The sequence below is a fragment of the Artemia sp. Qi Xiang Cuo genome, chromosome 6, assembly GCF_049724085.1.
Source record: "Artemia sp. Qi Xiang Cuo chromosome 6, ASM4972408v1, whole genome shotgun sequence".
NCBI classification, from domain to species: domain Eukaryota; kingdom Metazoa; phylum Arthropoda; class Branchiopoda; order Anostraca; family Artemiidae; genus Artemia; species Artemia sp. Qi Xiang Cuo.
In genome coordinates, this window is record NC_142799.1 from 70,446,370 (window position 1) to 70,458,412 (window position 12,043).

At 33.0% G+C, this 12,043-nt stretch overlaps 1 protein-coding gene across 1 annotated transcript; it reads right to left on the reverse strand.

Annotated features, from left to right (window-relative positions):
* Window positions 1-1,197: 1,197 nt before the first annotated feature.
* LOC148951562 (uncharacterized) lies at window positions 1,198-9,717 on the reverse strand. The gene is made up of 2 exons (XM_089091148.1): window positions 9,676-9,717; window positions 1,198-1,749 (listed from the first exon to the last, which is right to left on the reverse strand). The coding sequence occupies exons 1-2, from the start codon at window positions 9,715-9,717 to the stop codon at window positions 1,198-1,200; spliced, it is 594 nt and encodes a 197-aa protein (XP_088947274.1).
* Window positions 9,718-12,043: the final 2,326 nt, after the last annotated feature.

The window sequence follows — 12,043 nt, forward strand, 5'->3', positions numbered from 1 at the left end:
TTAATAGTAACAAACTTTTACGTGACACACTGAAATTTCTTTTCGATGTAATAGATATTTTCTTAACAGGAACAAATTTTTCCGAATAGCACCAACCTTTCTGTCTATGATAATAAAATTCCCTTATAGGTAACAATTTTTCGTCAATAATAACAAGTTATCAGTTAGAAGAAACAAAATTTCTGTCAATGATACCAAATTTAATATAGAAGTAACAAACTTTTCGTTATGATAACAAGTTTTCTGACAGAAGTAGCAAGATTTCCTTAACTTGACTTTTTGACTTACTTGACTTAAAGCTCTTGCTCGGAAGCATCGCCAGCGTAGAGGTAACTAGACGTCAGCGCCGTTAGTCGTCTCCATAGTGGCCTGTTTTATGCCAGGGTAGGAGCTTCACTGGGGTCAATGCCCCACGCCGTGAGTCGATCGTGGATGATATTTGCCCATCTCGTACGTGGTCTACCTTTGGGGCGTTTCCAGCCTTTTGCAGTTGGATTGAAGTCAAATATAACTCGGGCAGGTGTTTCAGTGGGTAGGCGAAGTAAATGACCGTACCAACGCAGGAACACAACAGGAACAAATTTTTCCGAATAGCACCAACCTTTCTGTCTATGATAATAAAATTCCCTTATAGGTAACAATTTTTCGTCAATAATAACAAGTTATCAGTTAGAAGAAACAAAATTTCTGTCAATGATACCAAATTTAATATAGAAGTAACAAACTTTTCGTTATGATAACAAGTTTTCTGACAGAAGTAGCAAGATTTCCTTAACTTGACTTTTTGACTTACTTGACTTAAAGCTCTTGCTCGGAAGCATCGCCAGCGTAGAGGTAACTAGACGTCAGCGCCGTTAGTCGTCTCCATAGTGGCCTGTTTTATGCCAGGGTAGGAGCTTCACTGGGGTCAATGCCCCACGCCGTGAGTCGATCGTGGATGATATTTGCCCATCTCGTACGTGGTCTACCTTTGGGGCGTTTCCAGCCTTTTGCAGTTGGATTGAAGTCAAATATAACTCGGGCAGGTGTTTCAGTGGGTAGGCGAAGTAAATGACCGTACCAACGCAGCAAGCGGGACTCAAGGGACAAGAGCATATCCAAGTTCCCTACCCTGTCGAGCCGCCAAACGTGTTCAATTTTGCGGAGGTGTTTTGTCTGGACAGCATCTACCTTAATGATCTGCGACTGCGTCAAAGGCTAAGTCTCTAACGAGTAAAACACGACACTTCTTACCGAGGCAGAGTAGATATGAGCTTTTGTGAGACGACTGATCTGGGGTTTGTGGAATATTGTTCTCAGTATGTGGCCGAAAACGGCGTTCACCTTTGCCACCCTTGCTGATATCTCTGCATCTAGATTTCCGTTCGAGCAAACAATTGAAACAACGTAGGTGAACTGCTTTACTATCTCAATATCTAGACCACATACTTCTATAGTTGTCAGGGGGCTGCATGGTGTCTTGTCCACAGGCAATATTTTGGTCTTGGTCCAGTTTAAGTTTAAACCAAGTTTTCCTGCAACCGATGCTAGCATTTCTAGGGCAGTTTTGATGTCAGTGAGATTTTTGCATACCAATGCAACATCTTCAGCGAAGTCAACATCTGCCAAAATTTTTCCAGCAAAATCGATGCCAAACGGATGCGCCAACAGTGTTTTGTTGAGAACATGGTCCACGACACAGTTGAAGAATTTGGGAGTGGCAGCGCTGCCGTGCCGAACACGTTTTCTAATTTGAAAATGTGATGAGAGCTGGCCATATCCTTAACACTAACAAATAATTCTCCTAGAAGTATCACCATTTTCCCTTAATACTAAAAAAACTTTTACTTAACACAATCAAATTTCTCTTAGAAGTAACAGTTTTTTTCTTAGCAGTAACAAATTTCTTCTAATACCACCAAGTTTCCCACAAAAGACAGGAAATTTCTCATAGAAGTAACAACTTTTCGTCCGTGATAACAAGTTATTTGTTAGAAGTAACAAGTTTTCTGTCAAATACACCAAATTTTTCTTAGAATTAACAGGTATTTCGTTAGTGCTAACAAGTTACATGTTAGAAGTAATAAGTTGTCTGTCAAAGATACAAAATTCTTCTTGGAAGTAACAATTTTTTCGTTATGATAACAAGTTTTCTGCATGAAGTAGTAAGTTTTCCTTAGCACTAACAAATTTTCTCGTCGAAGTATCAACTTTTTTTCTTTAATACCCACAAACTTTTACCTAACACTACCAAATTTTTCCTAGAAGTATCATTTTTTCACCTGTGATAACACGTTTTCTGTCTGAACTGGCTAAATGTCCAGCAAAGATAAGAAAATTTTCTTTGAAGTAATAATTTTTATTTATGATAAAAAATTTTCTGTCACAGGTAGCAAGTTATCCTTAATTCTACCAGAAGTAGCATGTTTTTCTTAACACTAACAAATTTTCAATTCGATGTATCAACTTTTTTCCATAATACTAAGAAGCTTTTACTTAACACTATCAAATTTCTCTTAGAAGTAAAATTTGTGTACAGTAATAACACATCAACAGAATGTAACAGTGTCATGGTAAACCACGACACAACACAACAAAATATTCCATGTCTTACATTTCAATGAACAAAAAATTCCAAAATGCACGTTGAAATATCGACAGAATGTAGCAGTGACAAGGCAAGAAAAGATATTTTCAGAGATAAATATACTGCTAGCAAGCTCATAGGGAACATATTAGAAACTAAGATAGGTTAACAGAACTAATATCAAAGTCTGAGCATACCCCAACACTAAGCAATACTCTTCAAAAGACATTATTCTATCGTTTCGGGCAAAATTGCGGGCAAAATTAATAAAATAATGTCTATTCTAAGTGATGCTATGACAGCCCTATGAGAGAAGTCATAAAATTCTCGGTTTCAAAGTTCACTTAGGAATTTTTTTTTCATTGAAATATAAGACATGGAATGTTTTTGTGGTGTTGTGTCGTGGTTTACCATGACACTGTTACATTCTGTTGATGTGTTATCACTGTCAAAAAAAATATTACTTCTAAGAGAAATTTGATGATGTTAGGTAAAGTTTTGTTAGTATTAAGGAAAAAAAGTTGATACATGGAAGAGAAAATGTGTTAGTGTTAAGGAAAATATGCTACTTCTGGTAGAATTAAGAATAACTTGCTACTTCTGACAGAAAACTTGTTATCATAAATGAAAAATTGTTATTTCAAAGAAATCTTTGTTATCTTAGCTGGACATTTTGCTAGTTCAAACAGAAAACGTGGTATCACTGGTGAAAGAATGATACTTCTAAGAGAAAATTGGTAGTGTTAGGTAAAAGTTTGTTGGTACTAAAGAAAAAAAGTTGATACTTCGAAGAGAAAATTTGTTAGTGCTAAGGAAAACTTGCTACTTCTGGCAGAAAACTTGTTATCATAACGAAAAATTTCTTACTTCGAAAAATTTGGTATCTTTGACAGAAAACTTGTTACTTCTAACAGGTAACTTGTTATCACTAACGAAATACCTGTTACTTCTAAGAAGAATTTGGTATCTTTGACATAAAACTTGTTACTTTTAACAGATAACTTGATATCACTGACAAAAAATAGTTACTTCTGTGAGAAATTTGTTATCTTTGATGGAAAACTTGATAGTTATTAGAAGAAATTTGTTACTGCTAAGAAAGAAAACTGTTACTTCTAAGACAAATTTGAGTATGTTAAGTAAAAGTTTATTAATATTAAGGAATGTGCTGTTACTTCGATGAGAAAATTTGTTAGTTATAAGGAAAACTTGCTACTTCTGACAAAAACTTGTTATCATAACGAAAAAATTGTTGCTTCAAGGAAAAATTTGCTATCTTTGACAGAAAACTTGTTACTTCTAACAGATAACTTGTTATTTCTGTCAAAAATCGTAACTTCTATTAGAAATTTGTTATCTTTGACGGAAAAATTGGTTCTATTAGAAGAAATTTGTTACTGTTAAGAAAATACCTGTTACTTCTATGAGTAATTGGAGTGTGTTAAGTAAACTTTTGTTAGTATTAAGAGAAAATGTTGATACTTTGAGGCGAAAATTTGTTAGTGTTAAGAAATCTTGCTACTTCTGTCAGAAAACTTGTTATCAAAACGAAAAATTTGATACTTCTATGAAAAATTTGGTATCATTGACAGAAATTTTGTTACTTCTAACTAATAACTTGTTATCATTGACGAAAAATTGTTACTTTTAGGAGAAGTTTATTATCATTGATGGAAAGTTTGGTGCTATTAGGAAAAATTTGTTACTGTTAAGAAAATATCTATTACTTCTAAGAGAAATTTCTGTGAGTTAAGTAAAAGTTTGTTACTATTAAGGAAAAATTTGTTACTCCGATGAGAAATTTTGTTAGTATTAAGGAAAATTTGCTACTTCTGACAGAAAACCTGTTATCATAAATGAAAAAAATTGTTACTTCTATAAAAATTTGGTACCTTTGACGGAAAACCTTCTACTTTTAACAGAAAAGTTGTTATCATTGATTAAATTTGTCACTTTTAAGAGAAATTTGGTATGTTTTATGGAAAACATGGTGGTGTTACAAGAAATTTGTTACTGCTAAGAAAATAACTGTTACTTCTAAGAGAATTTTAAGTGTGTTAAGTAAAAGTTTATTAGTATTAAGGAATAAGTTGTAATTTTGAGTAGAAATTTTGTTAGTGATAAGGAAAACTTGCTACTTCTGACAGAAAACTTGTTATCATAACGAAAAAATGGTTACTTCTAAGAAAAATTCGGTATCTTTGACAGAAAATTTGTTACTTATAACAGATAAATTGTTATCACTGACGAAAAAATTGTTACTTCTATGAGAAATTTGTTATCCTTAGGAAAAATTTGCTTCTAGGAAAAATTTGTTATCTTTGACAAAAAACTTATTACTCCAAACAGATAGCTTGTTATCACTGACGAAAAACTTGTTACTTCTATAAGAAATTTGTTATCATTGACTGGAAACTCGGTTCTATTAGAACAAATTTGTTACTGTTAAGAATACCTGTTACTTCTATGAGTAATTTGGGCGTGTTAAGTAAAATTTTGTTTAACAAATGAAATAGAAGAGGACAATCTGCGTGAAATGAGAAGAAGAATCTTTGATGAAATGGTGAGAAAAAGGGTAGGCTCATCAGTTTCTGCAGTGGAAGAGTGACCAATATCACAACAAACAATACAAGCAAAGGACCTCCTCTCCTTTACAAGGAAGATCAGGAGCAAAAGGACGCTGTCACAACAGGAGGTTCGATATAGCAAAAAAAAGATCTAAAGAAGAGACAGTGACAAGATAGATATCTCTACAGAGGGCACTATCAAGAGAAAACACGGTGAATTACCTTATGATGCAGATTCAGAATGTCTAAAGTTGTTCAAAGATGTTAATAATGTATAATAATGTATGAAACATATTTTTATATTAATATTCTACATGCCATTACTTCATTAAAAATGCCATATAAATTACTTTGTTATATTTCCATTATTTTTAGAGTACACTAGCACCTTAAACGCTTAGAATATCTATTAAAAAGTTGGAGATGTATGATATTAATAAACATGTAATATTTTACAAGCTAAGCTACGTAACAATTTCCATGTTTCATTTGCATGCAATAGATACTGATAATTTTACTACTCCTCCCCACAATGAATTCAGATGGTTTTAGGACTCCTCCCCCTAGTCCTAAGTCTTTCTAACCTTGAGCAAAGATATAAAAGTTTGATTAAGTACTTCTCTGCTTAAATATTACACTAATAGTTTCCAGAATGATAGGATTATATGAAACAGAATTTATTGGTTTGAAAAATCATCTTGTGTTGTTATATTTGAATATGCATTTTTATTATTGTCTATGGAACTCGAAGAAATTGACTCTTATCATTTGACAGTGAACTATAATATGTTTTAGTATGATAAAAGCTTATGGAGAACTAGATTACGCCGTATAAAAAGACTGGTATTCTACGATATAGTGATTACACCGCATAATAAAAGTTTCCAAGAACTGAGAAATGTTCTGGAAGAAGTCAGTGAAATTTGCAGTTTTTTCGGGGTTGAAGCACTATACATAAAGGGTAACGTACCTACAGATAAAGTTTCAATTCGAAACTTTGACCCTAGGATTTCACTTTTTAATTTAGAAGAATTTAAGTGTCCTAAATTTGAAGGGGCTTATCACCGTACTGAAGATGAGGTTCATTTCTTCGCGCAGTGGTTACCTAGGGACACACCTGATCGTGATAAGTGCATAAGATACGGTAAAAACTATTCTGTATCATGGGATCCTCGTTTGTGGATGTTTGAGAGTGAACTTTAACTATTATTTTTATCTAAATATGTGTTTTTTCAAAAAAAAATCAGTATATTTAAGCAATAAATATCTTTAAGCTTAACCTGTCTTTATTCTTTAGAATAGTTCTATTCATTCAAGAAGTTATGAAAAAAAATTGTATGGATCAAAGTGTATAGTTCGAAATATCTTTTTACTGTGATTGTGCTATTTGTAATGGCTACTATCATGACTTCAGTAATTCATATGAGAGTCATGCAGAAAATTTGAAATAGAAGAGTACAATCTTCGACAATCTGTTCTAGAAAGTAAATATTAAACTAAATTCACCGACAAAGCGCAAAAAATGACAAAAATCAAAGTGTTACCCTCGCAATCTTCTGTATGCATTTTCTGTATAGTTAAACTAGTAGATCGGTAAAAGTGTTTAAAAAAAAGTTGTTTTCATCACTTCATTAACTTCATTAACTTTATATTAATATTCCATACGCCATCACTTCATTAGTGAACTATAATATGTTTGACAATGATAAAAGCTTATGGAGTACTACATTACGACGTATAAACAGACTGGGATTCTACGATAGAGTGATTACATCACATAATAAAAGTGGCCAAGGACTGAGAAATGTTCAGGAAGAAGTCAGTGAAATTTACCAGTCATTTTGAAGTCAGGTTAACGTACCTACAGATAAAGTTTTAATTCGAAACTGTGACCCTAGGATTCCACTTATCAATTAAGAAGAATTTAAGTGTCCTAAATTTGAAGGGGCTTATCACCGTCTTGAAGAGGAGGTTAGGTTCTTCACCCAGTGGTTACCTAGGGACATACCTGATCGTGATAAGTGCATAAGACACGGTAAAAACTATTCTATATCATGGATCCTCGTTTGTGGATGTTTAATAGCGATCTTTAAATATTATTTTTATGCAAACATGTGTTTTTTCAAAAAAAAAAAATTAATATGTTTAAGCAATAAATATCTCTAAGCTTAACCCGTCTTTATTCTTTAGAATAGTTCTATTCATTCAAGAAATTATAAAAAAAAATTGTATGGATCAAAGTGTAGAGTTAGAAATATCTTTTTATTGTGAGTGTGCTATTTGTAATGGCTACTATGTAATTCGTATGTGCACATGACTTCAGTAATTTGTGTGAGATTAATGCAGCAAACTTGAAATAGAAGAGGAAAATCTGCGAGAATCTGTACTAGAAAGTTTATATTAAACTAAAATCCTCGACAAAGCGAAAAAAATGACAAAAATCGAAAAAAAGTGTTGCCCTCGCAATCAAATTATCCTATTTGTCTGGGAGGGTCCCAGCCCAACTCAGCCCTCGAATCTTACTATGAAGTGGTACTTAAAAGCTTATATCAAACAAAAACCATCGTCACAAGAAAAAAAACAATACAAAAAAATCAAAGTGTTGCCCCCGCAATCAAATTATTCTATTTATGTTGAAGGATCTCACCCTAACTCGCACCCAATGAGCCCTTGTATCATCCCCCACCCCCCCACCCCCAAACCCCAAAAAAATGTTTTTTAAGTTTTCATAAGTCGCCTACATTGTTTAATATTTCTACCAGCTAATTTTGAGAAAGAAGGACATAGGAATGTACCCAGTGAGCCCTTGGATCATCCCCCATCTCCCTAAAAAAAATTTAAGTTTTCTTAAGTCGCCTACGTTGTTTATTATTTCCACCTGCCAATTTTGAAAAAGAAGGGCATAGGAATGTACCCAATGAGCCCTCGGATCACCCCCCCCCCCCCCAGAAAAAATATTAAAGTTTCCATAAGTCGCCTACATTGTTTAATATTTCCATCAGCGAATTTTGAAAAAGAAGGGCACATGAATGTACCCAATTAGCCCCCAGATTATCCCTCACCTCCCTAAAAAAAATATTAAAGTTTTCATAAGCCGCCTACATTGTTTAATATTTCCACCAGCTAATTTTGAAAAAGAAGGGCATATAACCATCTTGGCTTCATAATGTACGCGCACGAGTAACATGTCAGATTCCTTACAGTCTTATGTCTCTTTGATCAGATGGGACGTTTGTGTTTTGTTGACCGAGAATTCATTTTCTGCACAGTTAAATTAGCAGATCGGTAAAACTATTTAAAAATATTTGTTTTCGATGTGTGTAATTTCTGAAAATGGTGATAATTTTCTTTTTAATATTGATGGTTATAGCTGGATGTCTGCAAGAACAGTTGAAGTGGAAGTCTCTAAGGTTAGAAATTTTTAGAAGTCGTAATCAAGAATCATTTAGGTCATGGGGAACTTTTAAAAAGATAATGTTAAGCAAGAAAATGTCCGAATTGAATGTTCAATCCGTTCGCTTGTCTAACTCCCGAAAGATGAGGTCTGATATGACGTTCTGATAACTTTTTCTTACACATTTAAAGCTCTTAATGGAGCCTCTATATTGAAAATTGGAACTTGTGTTTTATAGCAACCACAACCTAGAAATTCTATTTTTTTCCTTAATTTTCTTTTAATATTGATTTTATTGCTGGATGTTTGCATGAACAGTTGAAGTGGAAGTGTGTAAGTTTATTAATTTTTATAAGTCGTAATCAAGATTCATTTAGGTGATGAAGAACTTTTAAAAAGATGATGTTAAGCAAGAAAGTGTCAGAATTAAATGTTCAGTTCGTTCGATTGTCTAACTCTTAAAGATGAGGTCTGAAAGACGTTCTGATAATTTTTTTCTTACACATTTATAACTCTTAATGGAGCCTCTATATTGAAAATTGGAACTTGTGCATTATAGCGACCACAACCTAGAGATTCTATTTTTTGCTGTCCAAATAACCCCTAAAATATCAATTAATGTCTGACGGTTCTATTGTTTTGGCAACTGTGCTTCAAAAGAACTGCTATCTTAGGCTTGAAGGGCAAACAAGATATACAATGTTCCAAGGTGAAACTGCATCAAAACAGATATTGCGTAGTTTGATTTCGACATGCATATTACTTAAATTCAAGCTAATAATTCCTAAAAGGCAAGTGACGTACCTCCTGGTAGTATTTTTAGCTCTCTGATTGACTGCGAAGTCATTCCCCATCGAAGTGGGACCCCTTCCCCTACTAATCAAAAAATTTTGTGATGGGTCATTATGCTTTTAGTGCTGACTATACTTCTTGCTATCCCATGGAATTGCCAGTTCGGTCCAAGCATTTTTTTTCCAAAAATATACTATAATATTTAAAGATATATAGAATCCTTTTCGAATACATATTTTTAAATTATTCTTCTTTTCTTTCTTTTATTCTTTGGTATTTAGTCTGTACTGAAGTATGGTGGATATAACTGATTTTTTTTCTCTTCCTTTTCATTTTCTAGAAAATAAATTGCTTACCTTCATATACTCCTCACATAATTTTTCTGCATTTTCTTTCATTACTCTATCTTTTCTAACAAAAAAAGATTAATAAAATAAAAAAGATCATTCTCCTGCATTTTCTTTCACTAATATCTTTTCTAAAAAAAAAAAAAAAAAAAAAAAAAAAAAAAAAAAACTTCCAATCACTATTAGATACATCACTTCTGTGTCTCATAGCCACCATACTCTACTATTTTTTCTCCTCCTACCCATTTACCATATTCCTTCAATTTACCAGTTTCCTATAAATTAAATCCATTACATTGAATTCATTTCCTGAGATTTCAATCAGTTCACTTATTTTACAAAAAATTCTTTTTTATTTTTTTATTGCCCACGACAGCAAGGGGCTGCGCCCTTCTCATATACTATATTTTTTTCGCTTGATATGAAATATATATATATATATATATAATATATATATATATATATATATATATATATATATATATATATATATATATATATATATATATATATATATATATATATATATATATATATATATATATATATATATATATAAACATTTAAAATATATTTTGTTTTCAGTAAAGTTTAAATTATATTCTAGTCCTCAGAAGGCATGGGAGTGTCAACCCTACTCAAGTTAATTTCTGCTCGTTTTGAGTTTGACTCGCCTATTTATTGTAATTTCTGTTCATTTTGGGTTTCATTTATTTATTGATGGTGATTTGTGGTAGTTCAGCGCTTGGAAATTATTTGACATTATTTTTCTCCTATTTGGTTTAATGGAGCTTTATAGTGTTATTTGAAAAGCTTCTTTTGTGGAAAATGTTTTACTTTTCCTTTGTTTATTATGAACAGTCATGGCAAGAAGATAACAAGAATGTAATCATGGGGGTGTGCTAAGGGCCGAGGATCCACGAATAACAATATTTTTGCTATTGTTCACATAAAATCCAGGCACTTAAGCAGATTTTTCTTTTATGGGGGGATGGGTGAATAATAAAAAAACAAATGTCTTATATAATTTGAGACAGCAGTACACAGAATATGTAAAAAAAAATTATGATTTCAGCCCCGAGGCCCACAACCCTGCGTGCGTCATATCATAATTAAACTAAGAAATAAAATGGAAATATCTTAATTTTTGTGTCTCTTTTGCCTTATTTGAATCTTACACTTGAAGCCTTCTCAGTCAATTCTAAAAGGGTTTTGAAATGACATCTATGGTTTTTCAACAAGAATTTATGCTTTACTCTTATTTTTAACAAACTTCAGATATAATGCCTCCCAACGTCGAGGCACCGAGAGCAACTTAATTTTTTCGTAAACAAATCGGTAGTTTCTTGGGGGTGAGCATTTTTAACATGGGGAGGGGGGTGTGAATTTACTATAAGACAAGGAGGTAACTGCCCCCTCATACGGGTTTGCTCCCCCTCCCAAAAAAAATCTGAAATTTAGTATCTTCAAAATCATGTCAAAACTATAAGATAGGCCTACATAATTTAAAAGAAACACATCAGTCTACTTTAGTATACCTTTGCCTTTATGGGATTAAATGGCTCATTATTCATTTTTTCACTTTGCCCCCCCCCCCCCAGGATTTTGACTAAATTATGCCCCTGATTGTGAAGGGGGGCTATATTTGAAAGACGGTTAATTATCTTGCAAAAAAAGCAAAAAATTATAGAAGACATCTTGAGATTTTTGGGGAGCCATGGTTCAAAGCCCATTATCTGAACATGAGCCTGTACCAGGACCCAGGATATCAGTTTAAAACCAAATGTTGGTGAAATACCAAAACCCCTTTCCAATTAAGCCTTATTCCGGTTGGATAGCTTTGTGTTGCTATGCTTGTAGTTTAAACGCTTTTGATAACTGTCATTAACAAAAAAGTACTTTGGAATTTTACTTTCCGAATTATTTGAAGATCTCAGTTGCTTTTGGTTTTACCAAGTAAATTATTTACATTTGCGGGCTATTATATTGCCTCCCAATATGGCTATTACCGTAAAACTTTGAATATATTCTCACACTTCAACAGCTAATCACAAAAAGCAATTTCAGAGTCAGTTTTATTTTTTTTGTGGTTTTATAGCATGTGCTCCTGTTGCATGTTAAAACCTTCGTTTAATTTTTTATCGCTTGAAGGAGCTTGCAACTCTGCCATTGGATCGTGGGAACGGTAAAACCTCAAACTGAGAATGAGTTTACCAAGCAGGAAGACATCTATTTCAAAGGTTAAGACTTTGAACTAGCCTTAAAGTTAATTCAAATCCTTGTTAATAAGACCATAGCAATAATTCAAGGTGTAAAGTGATTGGAGGAAGTGGGAGGTAGCACACTAATTACCCATTTTAAACATTCTCACGGTATT

Coding starts and splice junctions, on each gene's coding strand:
- LOC148951562 (XM_089091148.1), bottom strand. CDS start 9,717: ATGAAAGAAAATGCAGAAAAATTATGTGAGGAGTATATGAAG. Junction 1,750..9,675: donor TATGTGAGGAGTATATGAAG/GTAAGCAATTTA, acceptor GGATATGGCCAG/CTCTCATCACATTTTCAAAT.